This window comes from Andrographis paniculata, unplaced genomic scaffold (assembly GCF_009805555.1).
Source record: "Andrographis paniculata isolate CXL003 unplaced genomic scaffold, ASM980555v1 Contig5END, whole genome shotgun sequence".
In the NCBI taxonomy this organism is placed as follows: Eukaryota; Viridiplantae; Streptophyta; class Magnoliopsida; order Lamiales; family Acanthaceae; genus Andrographis; species Andrographis paniculata.
The window spans coordinates 668,327-691,228 of record NW_026137595.1 but is presented as its reverse complement, the minus strand read 5'-3'; the positions used below and the strand labels follow the sequence as shown (position 1 = coordinate 691,228).

General features: G+C 38.1%; 4 protein-coding genes across 11 annotated transcripts; 2 read left to right on the top strand and 2 right to left on the bottom strand.

Annotated features, from left to right (window-relative positions):
* Positions 1–1,342: 1,342 nt before the first annotated feature.
* LOC127258837 (probable LRR receptor-like serine/threonine-protein kinase RKF3) lies at positions 1,343–3,538 on the bottom strand. The gene has a single exon (XM_051285862.1). It carries the CDS (start codon positions 3,386–3,388, stop codon positions 1,448–1,450), a length of 1,941 nt encoding a protein of 646 aa, XP_051141819.1. The 5' UTR covers positions 3,389–3,538; the 3' UTR covers positions 1,343–1,447.
* Positions 3,539–4,901: 1,363 nt separating this feature from the next.
* On the top strand, positions 4,902–8,439 carry LOC127258838 (receptor-like cytosolic serine/threonine-protein kinase RBK2). Its single transcript, XM_051285863.1, has 8 exons — positions 4,902–5,221; positions 5,394–5,764; positions 5,856–6,107; positions 6,200–6,354; positions 7,135–7,214; positions 7,434–7,569; positions 7,660–7,809; positions 7,925–8,439. Exons 2-8 carry the CDS (start codon positions 5,395–5,397, stop codon positions 8,093–8,095), a joined length of 1,314 nt encoding a protein of 437 aa, XP_051141820.1. The 5' UTR covers positions 4,902–5,221; position 5,394; the 3' UTR covers positions 8,096–8,439.
* A 1,366-nt stretch (positions 8,440–9,805) lies between these two features.
* Positions 9,806–17,092, top strand: LOC127258851 (autophagy-related protein 18g-like). Of its 7 annotated transcripts, none has more exons than XM_051285884.1 (10): positions 9,806–10,321; positions 10,641–11,099; positions 11,531–11,917; positions 12,026–12,265; positions 12,359–13,177; positions 13,249–13,406; positions 13,572–13,681; positions 13,758–14,249; positions 14,332–14,385; positions 14,486–15,245. In XM_051285884.1, the coding sequence occupies exons 1-8, from the start codon at positions 10,157–10,159 to the stop codon at positions 14,243–14,245; spliced, it is 2,826 nt and encodes a 941-aa protein (XP_051141841.1). In that variant the 5' UTR covers positions 9,806–10,156; the 3' UTR covers positions 14,246–14,249; positions 14,332–14,385; positions 14,486–15,245. The 7 variants fall into 7 exon arrangements, with proteins under 7 accessions (XP_051141841.1, XP_051141840.1, XP_051141847.1 ...); XM_051285883.1 differs by having other exon boundaries at positions 9,807–10,321; positions 14,483–15,245; XM_051285890.1 differs by lacking the exons at positions 9,806–10,321; positions 10,641–11,099; positions 11,531–11,917; ... (3 more) ...; positions 13,572–13,681; positions 13,758–14,249 and adding an exon at positions 16,667–17,092 and having other exon boundaries at positions 14,328–14,385; positions 14,483–16,454.
* Positions 17,093–20,172: 3,080 nt separating this feature from the next.
* Positions 20,173–22,751, bottom strand: LOC127258962 (gibberellin receptor GID1B-like). 2 transcript variants are annotated; one of them, XM_051286064.1, is made up of 2 exons: positions 22,242–22,751; positions 20,173–21,688 (listed from the first exon to the last, which is right to left on the bottom strand). In XM_051286064.1, exons 1-2 carry the CDS (start codon positions 22,257–22,259, stop codon positions 20,696–20,698), a joined length of 1,011 nt encoding a protein of 336 aa, XP_051142021.1. In that variant the 5' UTR covers positions 22,260–22,751; the 3' UTR covers positions 20,173–20,695. The 2 variants fall into 2 exon arrangements, with proteins under 2 accessions (XP_051142021.1, XP_051142020.1); XM_051286063.1 differs by having other exon boundaries at positions 22,221–22,746.
* Positions 22,752–22,902: the final 151 nt, after the last annotated feature.

Below are 22,902 nucleotides of genomic sequence, written 5' to 3'. Positions count from 1 at the left end.
GAGTTTTAAGTATAAAGTAATTGCAAATATAATAATATATTGGAAAAAAAATCAATTTTGGTCATAATATAACTAAAATTTATCAATTTTGGTCATAATATAAAAAACTCATCAATTTTAGTATCAATATAAACAATTTCAATCAATTTTGATCCAATTATAAACAATTTCGATCAATTTTGGTTATATTATAAACAATTTCAATCAATTTTGGTCCCACAATTAAAAAACTAACGGAAAGTGGACATGACAGAGGTGGCGTGGCAGTTGATCTGGGATCTGGAAAGTACACGGCTATGTACAATTATACACCACTATGTACATTTCTATTTTAGTTTAAAATTTTATTTTTTTTGTTATATATAAAAAAAATATATTTTTTGAATTTAAAATAGTTGATATAGTTAAAATGAACAAAATCAATAGTAATTATAATATAAATTAAAATTTATCGATTTTAATTCAAATATAAAAATTTTTAAGATATATTCTTTTGAAATATTTTGTCTAAAATTTTATTATTGATAAAAAAAATTCATCTTATAAACATCCAAAAGAGAAATTAATTTATAGTAGTATTAAAAATTAATTTATTATTTCAATACAGTAATTGGATATTCGCAAGAGAAATTTTAATAGTAGAATTTTATAGAAAATCTTCCAAAAGAACATACTCAATAAATATTTATATTTGAACTAAAATTGATACATTTTAATTATATTATGATTATTATTGATTTTTTTTTTTTTTAATTTTAACTATATCAACTTTTCTAAATTCAAAAAATAAAATTAAAAAAAGAACAAAAAAAATAAAATTTTAGACCGAAACAGAAAGGTATACGACCGTGTAGAATTATACATGGCCTGTAACAACATGGTCATATATAATTATACACTGAAATATACACGGTCATATAACAACATGACCGTGTATAATTATATATAGCCGTGTAACAACATGATCATGTATAATTATACACTGAAATATATATGACCATATAACAATATGGTTGTATATAATTGTACATAGTCGTGTACTTTCTAGGTCAATTGCCACGTCACCTCCATTATGTCAAAGTCAGCAATTTCCATTAGCTTTTAACGGTGGAACCAAAACTGATTGAAATTGTTTATAATGAACCAAAATTAATTGAAATTGTTATATTGAGACTAAAATTGATGAATTTTTTATATTTAAATTAAAATTGATAAATTTTAATTATATTGAGACCAAAATTAATTTTTTTCCTAATATATTTATAATTTAGATAATATTTAAAAATATTTTAATATTAATATATAATTACTTTTATTAAAATAAAAAATAAATACATTGAAGTTATAAAAAAAAGAAATAAAAATAATATTTTTCAGAGAAAATATATAGTGAAGAGAAAGAAATCAAATAACAAAAGAATAAGTCGTGACTTCATTGTAACCAATGCTATCTACTCTCATGTCCTTTTTCCGCGACCTCGACCACGGCCTCCACCGATTGTTTGTCGAATGTGTATGCTTGGTAACCGCCGGGGGTCGAAAGCCGGCCCGACTCGCTACTATTCGCGGACCTCTCGATGTCAGCCATATTCGCGATGAGCGAAATGGGCCTTTCGGGTATCGAAGGAACGGGCTCGGCGGTGTCAACATCTAACATCTTCACGACCTGGTCCATCGTCGGTCGGGCGTATAGCTGCGGATGCGAACACAAGACGGCCACCAAAATGTACTTCTCCAAAACGTCGGCCGGACCCAACTCCGGCATTCCCTCTTCCACGACATCCATCGCCCGACCTTTCCTAACCATCGACCATGCCCAATCCGTGACGAGCGTCGGCTGCCCGTCGTCGACAGCCATCAGCGCTTTTTTCCCGCTAAGCAGCTCGAGAAGCACGACCCCAAAGCTGTACACGTCGCTCCTCTCGGTCAGCTGCCCGTAGAGTGCGTACTCGGGCGCGACGTATCCCATTGTTCCCGCGACTCTCGTGCTCAAATGCGTCATCCCTTCTGGCGCGAACTTTGCGAGCCCGAAATCTGCGACCTTGGGCTCGAATTTTTCGTCTAAAAGAATGTTGCTCGACTTAATGTCGCGGTGAATTATCCCCGGCTGCGCGCCGTAGTGTAGATACTCGAGGCCTTTGGCTGTCCCGATCGCGATCCTCTGCCTTGCCGGCCAGCCGAGCTTTCGATCGGATAATCCAAAGAGGTGGTCGTGGAGGCTGCCGTTCTTCATTAGGTCGCAGACTATTATCCGTTGGTGGCCTTCTAATGGCGTCGTGGCGGTGCAGTAGCCGCGGAGGGCGACGAGATTGACATGGCGGACGCTGGCGATTACTTCTACTTCGTGTGTGAAAATGGCGTCGCCGGCGGCGGAGCAGTTTTTGAATCGTTTTAAGGCTACTTCGGAGCCGTCGGGGAGAATGCCTTTGTAGACGTTGCCGTAACCGCCTTTGCCGATGATGTTGTTTCGGGAAAAATTGTTGGTTGCTGATTTGATTTCGTCGAATTTGAATTGGATTAGGGTTGTGCTTTGGTTGATGGAGTTTAATCCGGAGGTTAGATTGATTTGGGGGTTGGAATTGGGGAATTTAGGTTTTCTTCTCCGGCGGAGGTAGCAGAGGAGGAGGAGGAGGAGAATTGCGGCGGCGGTGGAGGCGGAGACGGCGGCGGCGATGGCGGTTGTTTTGGATTTGGTGTTGGATTTAGGGGGGGAGAAGTTGAGGTTGAATAGGCACTTGGCGGTGCCTGCGTCGGTGGGGCCGAAGTGGTTGCCGAAGGCGGCGGCGTAGATTAAGGGGAGGGCGGTGCAGTCGGCGATGGTGGCAGCAGAAGGTCCGGCGAGAGACGCCTGCATAGCGGAGATGGCGGTGATGCAGGAGGCGCAGGGGGAGTTGTTGAGGAGAGACTGGTTGCAGGCGGAGACGACGTCGGCGGCGGCGCGTGGCGGAACTAGGGACTCGAACTCCACGCGCGTGGTTATGTTCATACATCCCGTCGAGATCCATGGCGTCTGGAAGCTGCATCGCCGGCGAACGTCGAAATTAGGGACGTAGCCGTCGACTAATTTGTCGTAACTGTCCCAGCAGGCCTCCGCCGTCTCGATCGGCGGGAGGAATATTCCGGTGAGTCGGAGATGCTCCGACAGGACGAGACGGAGGCCCTGAAGCGCGTACTGGCACTCCAATCGGCTGTCTAGATTCGGCCGCCATCCGCCGCCGGGATCCAATCGGCGGAGGACATCGAAGTTGAGCGGACATCGGGATGAAACGGTGCCGTTTTGGAGGAGATTCCGGCGGAAAACACGGCCGTCGGAGATCAAGGACGCCGACGAAGTAAATAAGTCTGTAAACAGTAGCTGAAGAAGAAGAAGGTAGACGAAGCGAGACATCTATGGCTGTAGAAAACCCTAAATCGGATTACACGATACTGAAATTAGGGTTTCCAATTTGGGGATTAGCCATAGCTAAGCAGAAGTAGAAGCTGAAGCAAGATGAAGATGGAGGTGGGTTTCTGAGAAAGAGGGGAGTCGTCGACTCATAGGTAGGAATTCTTTGACTTTGACTTTTCTGTCACACTGATTTAATCTAAATCGATAAAAATAAATTAATCTAATTATCAAGCTCTGTGAAACAATATTTTGTCTAATAATTTTCCGTAAGTTAATTTCATCTAAATTGTCTTTTAAATCACTATTAATTTAGCACACAATTCCATTCTGGAACTAATGAATTAATCAGTAGGATTGACCCAGAAAGAATTAGGACAAGAAGATAGATACACTATAAGTAGCAGTTAATTGACTGTTGTCCACTGCTAATCATTAATCAACGGTCAAGATTTAGGCTCAGAAGGTCCAAGAAAAGTCAACATATGACGTGGGCCTGCCACTCAAAGGGCCCACTTTGGAAGGCCCAAAACCATTCACTGCCTCACGATTTGGGCCTACTTAGAGCCCACTTTTCTAGAAAGTTTCTTTTCATTAATTATTATTTTTATTTAAATAATAATAGTAAACTCTGGTACATAATTTAGGAATGATGTGTCAGAAACGTCCACCACAACAAACCAATCTATTTTAATTGGTGTGCTAATCGTAAGACATACGAAACCCAGCAATCATATAAGCCATAACATAAATAAATAATTAATAAATCGTAAAGATGCAATTGTGAAATTGAATGATGGATGGAGTGATTAAACGTTACTCCCCCAGTCTCATGATTACATATTAAACCGCATTATAGTTAGTGGTTACGTCATATTATCATAAATCATCAATAATATGAAATTTATCTCTAATTTTATTGGATTAATTTCAAAATAAATACTCCCTCCGCATACCATGTCCACATTGCCGTTTTTATCTGTCCTATATACCATGTTACTTTTTTTTTTAAAAAAAATAATTACACACTTTAATCTCATTTTAAATTTTTTAATTTTATTTTTTTAAAATTTTTTTAATTAAACTAATTAGTTATCTTGATTTTAATTTATAATTAATTATATTATCGAATAATTATTTTTATTAATATATTTTTAATTATTTACTAATTATATTTCTCTTATAAAATACCGTATCTACAGTGTAGCAGACTGGATATATGAGATAGCGGAAGAGAGTAATATACTACTGCTATATTATTTTTTAAATTTCAGTTAGGTTTATTAGTGCGAAATTTCAGCGGGTGGCTGCTCGAGTTTGTTGACCAGATCGAACCGGTCAGTTAATGAGGCAAATCCACGCCGTCGGATCCCATGGCCTATATGAGATGAACGGTTACGATTTCATCCGAAGTCTATCTCGAATGCCTCGCCGCCTCCGCTCAGAATGATGTTTATCAACGTTGGGAGTCGGAGTCCTGGGACTTTCCAAAGAATCAACGGCCCCCCGCTTCTCCTTCGCGCAGACAACATCTGACTCGTGTAAGAGAGCACGACAGTCGAACTCTTGTTCCACTGCTATGATGATTTTGACGTTGCAGAATTAAAAAGGAATGGAAAAGAAGCTTTGTTGGTGGGTGAAAGAAACTCAGCAGAAGCAGCTTGTAATGGAAGAATGATCCTTCCATAATCATCATCCCTTCCTTAATCCTCCATGCCCGAAATTGGTGACGCTTTTACAGAACTAAAATCCTCTGTTTCTTCCGAACGCCGCCGTGGTTTCTTTTTCCGACAACCTCCGGCTGTGATTTTATTTATGTGAAAATTCTACTCTACGGTACGCACTGCTTCCGACTCTCTGGCTAACAATCGCTTTATTTATAGTCATCTGCAAATTACGTGAAAGAATTTTAGGAGGAAGTAAAAGATTCTTCAATTGAGTGAAAATCTCTTGTGCTGTGCTGTGCTGTGCTCTTTGTGTAATTTCTAGACAACCTGTGAGTTTTCAGAATGGAGAAGGAGAAAGAAAACGGCTGTTCGCCGGACACGGTGCTGGAGGACTTCTTACGAACGGCCGAATCTGAAACGGAATCATCGAAGGCGAGCACTTCGGAATCCGAAGCGAAGGTCGATCCGAAACCGCCTTCTCGATGGTCCGAATTTTTCGATTTGTTGAGGTTCAAATCGAGGAGGAAACTAACCTCGCTGCATCATCCTCTCCATGCCCTAAAATTATCGAAGCGATTCGGCGGCAGCATGAGGGAGGAGCGCAGCGGTGGTGCGAATCCGCTAATCGACGCCAATCTGAGCTATTTCAAACCTCAGTGGAAGAACTTCACCTTGTCCGAACTCCAAGCCGCCACCAGCAACTTCTGCCAAGGTACTTCTCGTTGAACCCGATGATTCGATACACTCCGAGGATGTAGTAACGCTGAAGAACTGTTGTCCCTGTCCTGTCCTGTTGTGTTTAGGTTATCTGATAGGGAAAGGAGGCTATGCAGAAGTATACAGAGGGCGTCTCCGAAGCGGGCAGCTCGTGGCCATCAAACGTTTGACGAAAGGCCCCATGGAAGAACGAATTGGGGATTTTCTAACAGAGCTCGGAATTATGGCACATGTGAATCATCCCAACACTGCTAAGCTCATCGGCTATGGCGTCGAAGGCGGAATGTACTTTGTTCTCGAGTTCTCCCCTGTCGGCAGCCTGGCCTCGATGCTTCACAGTCAGTAGTGTTTGTCCTAAAACGAATCCTATGTGGATCAAAGCTCATTGCTTTGCAATTAAGTCTGTGTTTCTGAATTTCCTATGTTGCAGGTTCGCGGGAGAAGGTTGTGTGGGATGTCCGGTATAAGGTTGCCGTGGGGATCGCCAAAGGGCTGCTGTATCTTCACGAGGGATGTCAACGGAGGATCGTTCATAGAGACATCAAGGCTGCCAACATATTGCTTACACATGATTTCGAGCCGCAGGTACATGTCTATGTTTGTATATCTTTGGGAATTCGATGTTTTGAGGTTACCTGTTGTAATGATTTTAGGTGAATAGTTAGGATGCTGATTGGAGTTAATCATCGTATGAAACATAGTCTCTTAGTGTTATGATGATTAGATTAGAACAAATTGTTAGTATGTGTTGACCGTTCTATTTTACATATGTACTATGTTAATGTTTGCTCCTTGCGCTTGTCTATGTTTGTATTTCTTTGGAAATTCGATGTTTCGAGATTAGTTGTTGTACTAATTTGTTAGCATGTATTGATTGTTCTATTTTACATATATACTCCCTCCATTATAGTCAAAAGAAATTTTTGTCATTTGACTTTACGTGTAAAGTAATTGTAAATGTAATAGTATGTTCGTAATTTCGGTAAAGATTAAAGATACGTTGGTATTAGTGTAAGATTATTTTTACTAAAATAAGAAAAAAAAAACTTTGAAATGGGGACAGACAAAAATAGTAAAAAAGATACTTTGAGTTAGGACGGGAGTGCTACTTTAATATATTTTGTGTGATAGATTAATCGTAACATGTGATGCGAGACTATTTGGATCATCTACTAATTAAATCATTGTTAGGACAGTGGTATATTGTATAGATTGTTAGCATGTGTCGATTGTTTTATTTCAAATATGTACTATTTTAATACTCCATTGTTTGTAAGATCAGTTGTTACATTTGTTGTATGGCTATATGTATTAATATCTACTAATTAATTACAGTCAGCACAGTAATTGTCGTCTTGATTTTAGATATGTGATTTCGGGCTAGCAAAGTGGTTGCCGCATCAATGGACTCATGTTACCGTTTCGAAGTTTGAAGGAACTTTCGGGTAGGTGTTATCTTCAACTTACAAAATGTAAACACACATATACATCATTATACCACACTGCTGTATTATAAATATGCTGAAATATATATAATAAATTCTATTTATCTTTATTTTATATATATAAATATATGTATGTTGATTTGACCGGATCAGTACGTGTACTATATATACATTGTGACTAGAGTTGTATTCTAATTTTAATCCTTATTTTTTCCGAAGTTATTTAGCGCCCGAGTACTTGATGCATGGAATAGTCGACGAAAAGACCGATGTCTTCTCCTTCGGCGTGCTGCTGCTGGAGCTTATTACGGGGCGTAGAGCCCTCGACTACTCGCAACAAAGCCTCGTTATGTGGGTGCGTCAACCATTTCATTACATGTTATTCCTACTAAATCAGACAAACCTTAGTAAGGATTCTCTAACAGCCTGTTTCTTTTGCCGGCAGGCGAAGCCGCTCTTGAAGAAGAACCGTATCCGGGAGCTCATCGATCCAACCCTCGCCGAAAACTACGACGCAACTCAGATGAACCTAATGGTTCTCACTGCTTCATTGTGCGTGCAGCAGTCGTCGATCAAAAGGCCTCGGATGAGTCAGGCAAAGTCTTCTTCTTGTTATAATTCGAACATTGCCGATGTCTGCAGCAGACTCTGTACCGTGAAATCTCAGTATGTATTGTATTGTGTTGTAATTTCATTATCTTCTTTTACAGGTTCTTCTTCTTCTACGAGGGAGCTGTGGCAGCCTCGACATGATCAAGAATTGCAAGAAACTATCGAGCTGGAAGAAGTACTACAAGGAGCTCTTCAGTGCTGAGAAATACAGCTTCACCAGAGGCTTCAATGGCTTGACTCTCAGAACTCACATGTCCATGGAAGCTTGATTTTCGGACAGTTTATGGATCTTCCATTATACATAGCATAGAATCGGGTCGGGTCGGGTTCAATAATCGGGTCCTGGACCAATTGATATTGTATCTAAATCTCCCTTTTTTTTTCTCCTATTCGCACAACCTCAAAATATAAATCATAAGCATTTGGTTACTTTTAGAAGAATTTGGGTCACGCTTCCACGGTATGAAATGAATAACGCTTATAGGGTGTTTTTACTTGTATTTTGAATACTGAATTGAAATAGTTATTTAATATGATATAAATATGTATTAATGTGATATTTTAAATGTAAAATTAAATTTTAGTGTAATAAACTAAATAAAAATTAAATATTTGATTTAAAATTTTTGAAAAAAAAAAAATAAAAATAAAAATAGTAAAATAATGGATAAAATTTTACAAGTAAACGAAGCTAAGTTTTTTAAAATTATATGTTGAACCCTCAAAAGCACGTCACTATTTAGAGATTGAGGCATTGTCCATCTCTTTTGAGGATGGATTGTTTGTTTTGAGTACATGTCATAAATTATTGATTTTCACTAAACGTCAATTAATTTATAGACATTTAAATTTTTATTTTTGATTTAAAAAAAAAAAAAGAAAAAATCTTTTAATATTCACACTTATTTTAAATGTATATTTAAAAAAAAATTTCATATTCAAGTCTATTTTCATATATATTTTCATATTGAAATCTATTTGCATTATTAAAATTAGATTTTTAATGCTATACAAGTTATTATACAGATTACTGCTTTATTCAATATATTATGTATAATTTCATAAAATATTAGATATTATGTGAAAAAATTGAACGACTGTATCTAATTTATAATTTTGATACTATTTTTTCAATCAATAAATATAATTTGATTTTAAAAAATGAATAGATTTTGATTTAAATAGAACAAAATTTATTATATAGAACATTTATTTGATTATTAAAATATTTTATACTAAAACAAATACATATATGATCGTTACTTCGTGATAATATACTTTAATTTATCAAATTATTTTAATTTTTTGAAAAAATAAAATAAACAATACTTAATATCAAAACAAATATATATAAATTCAAAATACTAAATTTACTAACATATTCAACATCAATTTCGAAATTTAGATAATCAGAGCTTGTGCTTGAATTTTTTCATTTACGATGTCATACGTCTTGAAAATTTTCGTATTGATAATTTTCTTCTAAATATACTACCAAATAAATCGTATATAATATTTACTATATTAATATTCATATTGATATGTTAAAAATAAATAAAAGAGTATTAATTTAAAAAAAAATAAAACTACAAAATTAATTATTAATTGCTATTAAAAAAAATGATTTTTCAAAAAAATAATATAACTATTACTTTTAGTATTTTATTAGCATAAAAAATAAAAATATAACCATTACATTTAATAAATAAATATATAGTTGCATGTATACTTGGGAGTAATTGTGATTAATAGGGTTGTTAGCAGTATTTAATACATTATGGATTTATCCAATTGATAGATATGTTTTAATTTCGATCAAATTTGTAACAATATTTTACCTTTTTAGATGGGACTAGGGTCCAAGTCCAATTATTGATGCCCTAATCATTCATCGTTTTCACTTGCCCATGGAGGGAAAAGAGAGATATATATATATATATATGAGGAATGTAATTAAGGAAATAATGTTGGAGTTAAATATGCATATGTTGTGAAGGAAAGACCTGATTTTTATATATTTTTGTTGCTTTCTAAGGGTATTTTCGAATTTTGTCGTATATTCGTTCGGTGCGGGAGAAGCGGAGTGGATCGATTATGCGTGCGTGTGGTCCGGAGTCCTGCAGTAGCTTCCAGTCAAAACTCCAGATGGAGAAGTAACTTCTGGAATTGAAAAATATCGCCCGCTGTTTGCTTTCCGGCGGTGAAGTGGATTTCAGTTGCGATCTTCAAATTTGACGATATCGGAACTACGGTGGTGATTACCGATTCGTTGTGGTTGGAGAGAGAATAGCAATTTTGGTTTTTTTTTTCTTTTTTTTTTCAAGTTCGTGATGAAGAAAGGGAAGGGGAAGAACGGGAAATTGTTGCCGAATTCTTTGAGGATTATTTCGTCGTGTATCAAAACGGTGTCGACCAATGCCAGTACTGCAGTGCGCTCCGCTGGTGCGACCGTCGCTGCTTCCATTGCATCTTCTGGAGATGATCGCAAAGAGCAGGTCGGTATGCTTAATTTGATTCTGAGTTTACTGTTAGAACTTCTTGAATTTTTTGCTTTTGTATTTCAATTCGAATTGTTAAATATGGAATAATATCTGCTTATTTTGATTGTTAGTATTTGATTTATAATGTGTACGAGAAAGAGATGGTTCTTTGATTAAGGAGGAATATGTGCTTATAATAGCTGAATCAATGCGAAGTATATTACTATTTCGATGTGCCAACGATCATCCTCCATGTATCTGGTTAGACTAAAATTGTAATCTGTTCTACTTGTGGATTTCATCCATTTTGGCTTATTATCTGTTTTTTCATCAGGTACTGTGGGCTGGTTTCGACAAACTAGAGCTTAGTGCAACTGCTTTCAGGCGTGTCTTGTTGCTGGCTTATGTGAAGGGCTTTCAAGTTTTCGATGTTGAGGAGGCTTCTAGTTTGAGTGAATTGGTTTCCCGGCGCGATGGGCCAGTTACCTTTCTACAGATGCTTCCATCTCCTGTGAATTCTGATGCTATGGGGAAGTACAAATCTTTGCATCCGATACTTGTGGTTGTTGCGGGGAATGAGAACGAAGGAATCACATCTCTTCAGAATATGGGGCAAGGGCCTGTGAGATACAGTTCAGCGGACACCTCACTAGGGGCTCCTGTTGACTCTTCTTCTACTGTTCGATTTTACTCGATGAAATCAAATGAGTACATTAAAGCTATTGATTTTAAGTCAATGGTTTTAATGGTTAGATGCAGTCAGAGGGTTGTCGCTATTGGGCTTGAAGAGCAAGTAAGTACATCCATTTATCATAGAATGATACTTCTTTACACAGAAATTATAAAGATGTAAGTAAAAAGAAAGGAAGAAACAATTACTAATTTCAATGCAGTTGTTTCTTATGGAAAATAGTACTGAGATCGTGAGTCGAAAATCAAGGATAATCAGTTGATTTGTGCTATTGAATGTAATATGATCCTTTTATTTTGGGCTCCTCTTTCTTCTGGTTTTCATATTTTAACTTTCCATCGTATCAAGGAAAACCTATGTTATGCGTTATTCTTTCGCCGGCCTTCTGTAGAAAAGTTTTCAGTTGAGTGAATATAGTGAATATGTTTCCTTAATAGCATATGTTTTGATTTTATGGCTATATATTTCATTTGGTGCTGGAAATAGTTTCTTGGAAGGCAGAAGGATGATGAGATTTTACATATGTTGAGCAGATTTGTTGCTTGGATTCCCACACTCTTGAGAAAAAATTCATAGTTGCCACTTATCCAGTCTCCCGAATGGGAGAGCAAGGAGTCCGCGGAATCAACACAGGGTATGGTCCAATGTCTGTGGGACCAAGGTGGTTAGCTTATCCTCCTAATCGACCTTTTATGTTGAATACAAGTCGGGTGAGCCCACAGATCCTTGCTTCTAGCGTTAGTCCATCAACATCTCCTGCAAGTGGCACAATGATGGCTCGCTATGCTGTGGAACCTGGCAAGCATTTAGCTAATGGATTACTCACGGGTTGCAAAAAATTATCAAAGTACTGTCCGGAGCTGCTTCCTGACACAACTACTGGGAAGCTACCAGCATCTGAATCGGAATTTGCTGGAGTGGTTAGTGAAATTTTCAATTGTTTTTAGATTCATTCTGGTAAAAATGATCGAACAAGAAAATTGAAATGTTAAAGTATTGTTCTTTTGATTTCTGATTTGAATATACAGGTTGCTGTGAAGGACCTTGTATGCTCAGACATTATTTCACAATTTAGGGCTCATACAAGTCCAATATCTGCTTTATGTTTTGATCCAAGTGGGACACTGCTGGTTACTGCATCCATACATGGAAATAACATAAATGTATTCAGGATCATGCCTTCACATAAATGTGGTGGATCGAGCAAGCCTGACTGGAGCACTTCTTATGCACATCTTTACAAGCTACATCGTGGGATTACTAGTGCTGTGAGTATAAGTCAGCTGTTTTTGTTATCTCTTTTCGAAAGGTTTGACATTCTTGAATCCATTGGCCCCCTTAAATGGCTTTTTGATTGTCAGGTAATCCAAGATATCTGCTTTAGTCATTGCAGTCGGTGGGTTGCTATTGTATCATCACGTGGAACTTGCCATATATTTGTTCTGTCCCCCTTTGGAGGAGATGACTGTTTTCAATCTCTAATTGCTCAAAGTCAAGGTAATCATCTGTTTTCAGCTTCCACTCCGGCTCCACCATGGTGGTCTGCGTCGTCTTTCTCTGTGAACCAGCAACATTCTTTGCGTCCACCTCCGTGCACCCTCTCTGTTGTTGCCAGGATGAAATCAAGTGAGTCTGGTTTGATTAACTCGGTAAGCAATGCTGCTGCTTCAATGGCGGGTAAGTTATGGGTGCCATCAGGAGCTGTTGCTGCTATATTTCACAACTCCAACTCGTCGGGCTCTCTGGATACCAAATCAACTGGCAGTTCACTGGGGCATATCTTGATTCATACCTCGTCGGGCTTCGTGGTCCAGCATGAAATTCTGTACACAGTGTTGATGGGTGAGAGTAAAACTGACTCTGTGTCGGCTCGGCAAATAAACGCGCCCCAAATTGAGGAATACAGAGTGAGAGTTGAACCTAATCAGTGGTGGGACGTGTGCAGAAGATTGGATGCTGCGGAGAGGGAGGAGTGTATTTCTGGGAGTGTCTTTGATGGACATTCTGCTCCTGAAACTCGTGATGAATCGAGACTTGTTTTCCAGGATAATTCGAGTGTGGCGAGCAAAAGACTGATGAAGACTAATTCACTGAAGTCCTCGGATAAATCTCAATGGTACCTTTCGAATGCTGAAGTGCAGATAAACTCTTCCAGATTACCCGTATGGCATAAATCAAAGGTATATCTGCTTAAACTACTGATCTCCGTGTGCGCAACGCTGCCATTTTAACGTATTCATCTTTGATGCAGATGCGTTTCCATGTCTTGGAACTTCCAAGAGAAAAATGCTACTTGAATGGGGAAATTGACATTGAGATGGCGCCGACACATGAAATTGAAATACGACAGAAGGATTTGCTGCCAATATTTGACAATTTCCCTAGAGCAAGATCTGGCTGGATTGACAGGTGAAAATGTTGTACCGTTTTTTCTCGATTTCTTTTTTCTAAATTGTTCGGGGCGCAATAGATGGAATCATTGTGATTGTCTGAATTACTGTTAATGAATTCTTGTGCCAGTAAGTTCGGTTTTGCTCCCGCGGTTAGAATTTAACTTCAGTTGTTATAATGCAGACCTATTCCATCCTCCAATAGTTCTCAAGCTAAAGAAAAGATCAACGAAGCAAGTATCGTCTGCCTTTCACAGCCGCCGTCATGTAGTTCTACCGAAAGCTCTGATGGAGGTGAAAATCTCCACCTTGTTTCTTTAAATGAAACTGTATTCTTTCTTGACTTAATCTCCGTCGCTCTTAAAATTAGGTTCATCAAGACGAATGGAGAATCTGCTCGATTTGGATCACGTGAGCCTTGATAGATGTCAAGTTCATGTTAGCCGTTCCTCAAGTGATTCGATCCTTGAAAGAGATGATAACACCAACCTCAAGATTTCGTTGATCGATCAGAGATGCAAATCCATTCCAACTGTGCCCGCTGCAAATGTCCGCAGCGTCAATTTTGCAGATGATAATGCTGTTATTAGCCGATCATCCTCAATGGGCAATGTAAATCCATCATCAAACACGGATGATACCGACTCAGATGCAGATCTTAGGCGTTCGAGGACCAAAGAAACAGTAGATTTGTTGGAGCTATTTAACGAAGGTTACTGTAATAAGCCAGAATTTCATGATCAACAGAGGTCGATCGAAGGTGGCAGCGCAACTGCTGAGACAAACGCCAATGCTAATAATCAAGAAGAGGAGAATTCGGAAGAAGGATGGATTGGTGGCATGTTTGATTTCTCCTAAGAAGGTGGGATTAGAGTCGCAACTTTGTTTTTACTAATTCGTCGTCCTTTTGGCTATTTCATCCTTATTTTTTGATTCGACCGCAGGTTAATGTCCTATTCTGATCGAAACACCTAAGCTGAGTGATCCCGCTGTATAGGGTAAATGTCGATTCGACTTTTTATCATCCATTGCACGAATTAGAGCCCGAAAGTTTTCATTTTTGCTTAATGTGATTCATTCTCTTCTCTTTTTCAGCAGGCGAATATATGAGGCTGCGAATATCTGCTCGATGGCTTGACGGCGCGGCCCGTAAGTGATTTTTTTTTAATTTGCTTTGTAAATTATATTTAGTGAAATCAATATCACCACGGAAGAACCAGATTGTTTTGAATGGAAATACCTGTGTATATTCTTTGCTCCTATATTATAAATGAATTACAGTTGGTTGTTTTGGTATTTCTAAATAAAAAGAATGGAGAAGAAGAGATAATGAAGGAACAGATAAGTGTGAAAAATGTGGTACCAGAATGAGATGAAATTCTGCAGCTGTTTGAAAGAGACGTCTTTGCTGATGATCCTCATAATAAATGTGTACACATGACCTGATCTCATTCTTACTGTCCTGTTTCTCCTTCCATTGTTGCTCTGTTAGTGTTGGTTTGGGTTGGGTGGGGTAGGGTAGGGTTGTGCAAACCAAGATGTATGTATGTATGTATATATACAGGAGTGTAGAGACGGAGCGGACCACCAGTGATCGGCACGTCAATGTCACTGTTCATATTTATGGTTTTTGTTGTGGAGGAGATGAAGAAAGACAGCACATGGTTTCTGTTAGGTTCAGCCAACAACTGGTAGGCTCGGAGAACGGTTTCTCACCGCCAAATCTTCCCCGAGGCTGGTAATGAGCAGACAGATGAGAGTTCCATGGCTAAGCCAGAGCTGGACGTCCAGAAAATGTGATTGAATTCAATTCAATTGCACAGAGTTCTTCGTCGACGACGACGTTGAGGATCAATTCCAATGGAGAGGTGCTTGTTCTGCGTTAATGGCGTCGTGTTCTTAGCCAATTTGATTCTCTCGGCGCAGGCGATGCTTGAACCGATTGATTTCCTGGCGCTGCAATCCGTTCGGAAGAGCTTGAACGATTTGCCTGGATCGAGCTTTTTCGCCGCCTGGGATTTCACCGGCGATCCCTGCGATTTTCCCGGCGTTTACTGCAATCGCGATGGAGAAAAAGTAACCGCTCTTAACCTAGGCGATTCTCGGGCAGGGTCGCCGGGTCTGGCGGGTAGGATCGACCCGGCCGTCGGTGAACTCTCCGCCTTAACTGAATTCACCATTGTTCCGGGTCGGATATTTGGAGCATTGCCTCGCACTCTCTCGCAGTTGAAGGAACTGAGATTTTTAGCCGTCAGCCGGAACTTCATCTCCGGCGAGATTCCGGCGGGTCTAGGGCAGCTCCGCAGCCTGCAAACTCTCGATTTCAGCTTCAATCAGCTCACCGGAAGTATACCGCCGGCAATCGGTACTCTTCCTGCGTTAACCAACGCTGTTCTCTGCCATAATCGTCTCTCCGGTGCGATTCCGGCGTTCGCTTCGCGAGCGCTAACTCGCCTCGATTTGAAGCACAACCAGCTCTCCGGCGAGCTTCCTCCGCTAGGTCTTCCGCCGTCGCTCACCTACCTCTCGCTGTCGTGGAACCGCCTCACCGGCGCCGTCGACGGACAATTGTCACGATTAAGCCGGTTAAACTACGTAGACTTGAGCATGAACCGATTCCGCGGCGGAATTCCGAGCAATCTGTTCGATTTCCCAATCACAAGCCTCCAACTGCAGAGAAACCAGTTCTCCGGCGAACTCCAACCCGCCGACGACGTGGCGATCCCGACCGTCGATCTCAGCTTCAACCAACTTTCCGGCGAAATACCTCCGTCGTTCTCGACGGTTCAGAATCTGTATCTGAATAACAACCGATTCACCGGCCAGGTTCCCGGCAGCCTGGTGGAACGGCTGCTGCTGTCCGGCGGCGGTATCCAGACACTGTATCTACAGCACAACTATCTGACAGGGATCGAGATTGATCCAACGGCTGAGATTCCCGCGAGCACCTCCTTATGCCTGCAGTACAACTGCATGATTCTCCCCGTACAGACGCCATGTCCGTCGAGGGCTGGTAAGCAGAGAACAAGGCCAGCTGCACAATGCACAGTGCACTGACAGATGAGGGGTAAAATTGGTAATTTTCGTTTTGCTGCAGCAGGTTAAATCTAAATCAACAAATTTGATAACATCTTAATCGTGGATATACATATACATATATTTATTTCAGCAATAAGCATGATCTGCAGCAAATTTTGGAGCTTCATGTATAACACTTCTGGTTTGGGTTCTCTGTTTTGAAGAAATCTGATAGTTTTGTATGTGCTAATGATGAAGTAGGGACAAGAAAATGACAGTCTTGGATCAATGATGGTTGCTTCTGGTGGATCCTACTAAGGAAACAGTACAGTCTTCTTCTTCTTCCCAATTGAATTTGAATGAATTATAAAGAAAAACAGGGAGAATTTCTGGGAAATAGAAGTTTGAATTTGTGGGTCTATTTGTGTGCTAAGATGGCATGTGGATAAATTAGGAATGAATGTTTCTTTCCCTAGATTGAATCAAGAATTTGGTTTCTTGATCTGTTTGTTCATAAAAGAGATCAGATCAAGAATTCTTCTGTTTGTTAATAAATTGTCTGAATTAGTGGGCAGATCATTTGGATTGGTGAGATTTTCTAGTAGGGATTGTTTTGGGCTTGATGATGATGTGTAAATCAATAAGTACATGGGTAGATAGATACAGTTTGAATTGTTACTTTACTTACCAGTTACTCCAAATGGGCTTTGATTTTTGTACCCAACAAGTTCCCATTTTCAAGAAATGGGGAAACTTAACTTAAAACTCTCTTGAAAGGATATTTGTGCAGAATTATACAGATTTCGGTGATAGCAAAACAATGCTCATTATTACAGCACACACACTCAGCAAGATGATGATGGATATAGCATCACAATTTTGAAAAAATAATAATAATTTAAGAATAGTAGTAAAAATTAGGTACTTAATATATGTTTTTTTTAAAAATAATAATAATTATTGATGAATATTGTTAATTTTTTAAAAAATATCTATATTAATAAAGCCTCAATTCTAATACAAAGCTTTCTGTTTGTTCAAATTTAAGAAAAAATAGTTTTGTCTATCCATGAATGTCCCCAATTTTGTTCAACCTATATGATATATTGATAAATCATTTTTGTAGCAAAGTGTCATGAGAAGTGCTTTCCTCAGAAATAAGGGTTTTTTAATTTATATGTGTTTTGTAATTGTTTTGGTTTTTGAGAAGGGTAGAATTTTGAATTGAAATAAAATTTAATGAATAATTCAAAACTAGATAAATGTTGAAAATACTATTTATTGCTCAAGATTTTTTTATTTTTTTTGGGTAGAAATTAGATCATTGCAATGGTAATGGTTGGTAGATATTGAAAGAGATCAAACTTTTGAGCTATATTTTTACCATGTATTCAACATTTTTTTTAATTTATAACATAGATATTGAAAATGATCAAACATTGATCTATTTATCATCCCTTGTGCACATAAGTTTGCCACATGTTCATTTCCTTTAATTTTGGTCATATATATTTCTACACCTATTTTGATACTGTTACTCAATACACAACAAAATCAGCCTTATTATTTTATAATTAATATTAAATTTAAAATTATTTTTTATTTCAAAAATAGTACTTAGAACACTACACCAGACAGTCCACAATATTCCCAAACCAATAAAAGACAAAATGCACCAAAATTAAATAGCGGAGTGGGTGACTTATTGATAAGACTTTTGATTGAGTGAATACATTTAACAATTTTCATTCTCATCTCAATTTTTGGCTTTCTACTGTTTGGCCCTTTATTATCATTTATTTCTTGTGACCCAATTAAATTAAGTATTTAATTGATAAATCAAATCAGTATATATATATATATATATATAACATGTAGATTGCTTATTGGCTATGAAAATTTCTAAGCATTTGAAGCAATAATCAAGAAACATCATAGTGTTACTACTAATACTATGTAAAATGCCTTAATCCAATTTTTACAGACAAGAAGTATTGTCCTAAACAAGACCCACAATTATTATTATTATTATTATTATTATTATTATTATTATTATTATTATTATTATTATTATTATTATTAATGACAATGACCTCATCTTGTCCTTCCAAACACACAAAGTTCACCAGCTAATGCCCACTAAAGGACAAATCAGAATAAGACATAACAGTAGGGAGTGCATTTATATTTATAATGGTTTTATATATACATAATGCTCTACAAAATCAAAATCATACAAGAAAGAAAATACCAAGATTTTAATAATTCAACAAGGAAAATAAAAATAATAATAATAATAATAATTTATATATTTTTTTTTTTCTAAGGATTACATTTACCTCATTGACTTTTAAGAGTCACATTTATCTTTTGCGTCATTGTATTTAACATTAAAAATATTTTTATATTTGTATAATTTTTTTACAAATGTCCTTATATTAGTAGTATAACACACTAATGAAAATATTTTTATAATTTTTTTTTTAATTTATATTACATTTTGATATAATAATTAACATTAAAAACCAACATGCAAAAGTAAATAATATCTTACGGGAAGAAAGTAGTATAATATATATATATATATATATATCTTTAGAAATAAATAAAAGCCCCCAAAAGTGGCTATTATTGTTGGTATTATGGCACCAATACTTGCAATAGAAGTCAAATGTGTAACAGGAGGGTTTTATCATATTCTGTCCCTGTCTTAGCTTAGCTGTTTTTTACCATTTAGTGGCCATTCAAAACACACCCCAAAAAAGCAATCCCATTGCCCTTCTATTTATTTTTTTTATTTTTTTATTTTTTATATTAAAAAAAAAAATTAAAATTTCAAAGTGGTCCCTTGTTTGCATTTACTATAAATGTGTGAAATTTGTCCTCCTCCTCACATTTTGATCTATTTATTTTTGATCAATCAAAGTTAGTTAATCTTAGAGCCAACCCACCCTAGTTAATATAGTTGTGAAATTAAAAAGGGTTTGTTGAAGAAATTATTTTTAAGGTCAAGGGCTCTAATCATCAATTGGATGTGTGGATTGGTGAGATGAGTTTGGACTTATCATGTCTGTCTAATCATCATTCATATTTATTTATTTTCCAAATAAAATTAAAATTTAACTAAAAGATGATTGATGCCGTGGTAGTGACAAATTAAAAGAAAAAGAAACAAACCATTTCTCTATGGTCCACTGAGTGAGTGAGTGAGTGAGTGACTCAACCTTGTTGTGAATTTGCTAGCAGGTGCCCAATTAAAGAAACAAACCCACTTATTAATTAATTCACTTTCAAGAAAACGATTTGCAAATATACACATTGCTTTAATTTTGTTGCCTTTAAGGAGGTTAAATTTTCCAATTAATCCTCCACAGGATACACCAAAATTATTTAATTTAAATAAACCCCATTTACACTACACTCACACAAACCCATTAATTAATTATTTACTAAAAATTTAACTCCATCAAAACCCATCACATATTTATTTATACTAACAATCAATCACCATTCAATAGAAAAATTGGATATATAGTAAAATAAATAAAATTACAAAATAAAAAAGATGACATGTTCTTGATGATCGGATCCGATCCACTCATTGGTCCCATGTCATGTTTTTGGCAGAAGCAAAAAAAGGGAAACAAAGAATGAACCCCCCAACCCCAAATTGGACTCATACAATTCAAACACCATTTCTTGCAATTTTACTATAATATTGGCATGTAATGTACAACTAAAATTTATACATATGGACACTAGAAAAATATTTAAAACTTTCAATATTTTATATTATATATATATAAACATAGATGTTTCTAGAAGTATCAACTTACATATCACAGTCACATACAGCAGCACCACGGAAATTCCCCAAGTCCATGGAACTAAAATTAGGCCTTACACAAAATACTACTAATAATATCCTAAAGGGAACTACCAATTTACCAGCAATTCCCAACCCTTCAATCTCCTGCTCCGGCCGCCGACGGCGAGTTTTTCCGGCGAGTCGAGCCGAGCCGAGTCATCTGGATAGCTTAACATCCGAGCCTCCAATCGGATCGCCTCTTCCAAAGAAGGCAATTCAATTCGAAGAAATCGATACCAAAATATCATCGTACTATTCGCGATAAACAACAAACAGAACCAAAAAAAAAAAAAAGTTATCGACAAAAACTCTACACAGCGACGTAGCTACACACCGACTAAAAAAATACGTCAAAAGGTTCCGTTACGTGTAATCATAATCATCGTTATCGTCAATGTGAACGGATAAAGAGCTTCGTCACGTCACGACGAGTGTACGAAGCTCTTCCATTCGTCCATCAGGACGTGGAAATGCTCGTTGTTCGGCAAGAAATAAAACCCGATCGTGGCCTTCTCCAGGTACACGAGCTGCACTTGCTGCCCCGATTTCTTCAGCCATTCGACGTATCGTAATTGCCAATCCTGTAATAAATCCAATCCTGCGACGACGACCAAACTCTTCGGGAATTTAACCCCGTCGAGACTTCGACCTCTCGGCCCGAACACATGGCACGCGGGATGATCCCGATCCTCGCCTTCCGGCAAATACGCCCGCCAATACCAATCGCGATCTTGAATCCTCACAAAGTACTTCCCATCCAATCGACGCTCCGATTCGGTTCTTTCTTCCCCGCCGAACAACGGGTGGAGAAGAATATTGCCTAAAACCTCGACGCCCTCATCGGCCGCCCGGACAGCAACGTGGTGCGCGATATTGCCGCCGGAGCTGTCTCCGGCAAGGTAGATGTGGACTTTACAATCGCGGCCACTTCGGAGCCACCGCCGCGATCGAACCCAATTAAGCGCGGTCCAGCCGTCGTCGTAGGCGCAAGGGTATCGATGCTCCGGCGATCGCCGGTAATTGACGGAGACAACGGCGGCGTTGCAGGTGTTCACGAGGCGGCGGCAGAAGGTGTCGTAAATGGCGCTGTTGGCGGAGGAATGCACGAAGCTGCCGCCGTGGAAGAAGAGGATCACCGGCACGGTTTCGACGTCGCTGATCGGTTTTTCGAGCTCGAGAATGCCTAATTGAGGCCGGTTTTCATGGCTAGCCATGTAAACCCGGTTCAGCAAACTGGTTTCCCGGTCGACGACATCGAAGGTGTAGACGCCGTCGACGGGATTGGCGTTGGCCGTCACTTTCCGGTCGAGGAATTCGCTCAAATCGCGGTTGAAGGTGCCGTCCGGTCGCCGGAGCATGTTGTAAGCCAGCTTGAAATTGGAGATTAGAATCCATGTATTCAGAGGAACAACTCTCTGCAGAAAATACAGATTTAGATACAATGAATATAAAAATATATATATGTATATGTATATATGCAGAAGCAAATGAAGAGCAGGAATGAATCAAATCGGAGAATTGGGGAAGAAAACAAAAAAGAAAGGGAGATTTGGTTTCGATATGTAGATAGCCATAAAAAGAAAGGAAGCCATGGGAAAGTGGATAGGGCAACTAAAAGAAACCCCAACAGAGAAGCATAAAATCTGTTTATGGGGACTGTGAGCATGGAGGAAAGAAGACGATGAAAAGGGAAACAATAAAAATACAAAAATACAAACACAAACACAAAAACCCTCAGAATCAAAGGCAAAGATTCCATCTTTTGACAGCAAAAAACCAGCTATCTTTCCCTGAAAATCAATTTTCCTTTGCAGACTAAACTCATCCCCAAATTAGCCATTCATTCTTTACAAAAAAGAAAACCCTAATTTCATCAACAAATTGCAGAATAAAGAGGAAGAAGAAGACGAAGAAGAAGACAGACAGACATGTCTGGTAATCAATCACCTTTGATTCATTAACATTCACCTCATTACTGCCTGCCATGAGGAGAGGAGAGGAGAGGCAATCACTTCCGGAATCTCACACGACGATCTCCCTCAGGATTTTTTTACTTTTTTTTTTTGTTTTTCTCTCTCCTCTTTCTTCTCTCACTCTAATAACTAGTGATTGGGGATTTTTCACCCCCAAAAGGCAAACTCTGGTTATGTGGTGTGATCCCCCACTTTTTCCTCCTTATTTCTTTGTTTGAATTTCTTTCTTTCTGCTGCTTGAGCTGCTTCCTCTGAACAACAAACAAAGAAAAGAGACACTTCTGAAAAAACCACAGACAGAGGTTACAGATATATCACCCAAACAGAAGTGGGAATAAGATCAAGAAAAGAAAACACAGAGAGAGAGAGATGAGAGAAACAGAAACAGAGCAGCACAGACCAGACCAGACCAGAACAGGGGAAGGAGGATAAAAAAGGAGGAAGGAAGATGGATAAATACACACCCAACACTAATAGCAATGATAACAATAATTAATAATAATATTATTCAATAATCTGTGGTTTCAATTACAATAAAAATACAAATTAATGGTAGATAAAGAAAGAAATAAAGGAAGGGGCAAATGAATGTAGTCTGTGAAATTCCCAAAATACACTCCGCAAAAGAGAGAGGGTCAAAGGGATAAAGTAAGGGC

What these genes read in the sequence shown, in the direction of transcription:
- LOC127258837 (XM_051285862.1), bottom strand. Translation starts at nt 3,388, where the DNA reads ATGTCTCGCTTCGTCTACCTTCTTCTTCTTCAGCTACTGTTTACAGAC.
- LOC127258838 (XM_051285863.1), top strand. Translation starts at nt 5,395, where the DNA reads ATGGAGAAGGAGAAAGAAAACGGCTGTTCGCCGGACACGGTGCTGGAG. An exon ending in CCTGGCCTCGATGCTTCACA is followed by an intron (nt 6,108 to 6,199) that starts GTCAGTAGTGTT and finishes CCTATGTTGCAG; the next exon opens with GTTCGCGGGAGAAGGTTGTG. An exon ending in AACAAAGCCTCGTTATGTGG is followed by an intron (nt 7,570 to 7,659) that starts GTGCGTCAACCA and finishes TTTTGCCGGCAG; the next exon opens with GCGAAGCCGCTCTTGAAGAA.
- LOC127258851 (XM_051285884.1), top strand. Translation starts at nt 10,157, where the DNA reads ATGAAGAAAGGGAAGGGGAAGAACGGGAAATTGTTGCCGAATTCTTTG. An exon ending in CCGTATGGCATAAATCAAAG is followed by an intron (nt 13,178 to 13,248) that starts GTATATCTGCTT and finishes TCTTTGATGCAG; the next exon opens with ATGCGTTTCCATGTCTTGGA. An exon ending in AGATCTGGCTGGATTGACAG is followed by an intron (nt 13,407 to 13,571) that starts GTGAAAATGTTG and finishes GTTATAATGCAG; the next exon opens with ACCTATTCCATCCTCCAATA.
- LOC127258962 (XM_051286063.1), bottom strand. Translation starts at nt 22,259, where the DNA reads ATGGCAGGCAGTAATGAGGTGAATGTTAATGAATCAAAG. An exon ending in TGAATGTTAATGAATCAAAG is followed by an intron (nt 21,689 to 22,220) that starts GTGATTGATTAC and finishes TATTTTCTGCAG; the next exon opens with AGAGTTGTTCCTCTGAATAC.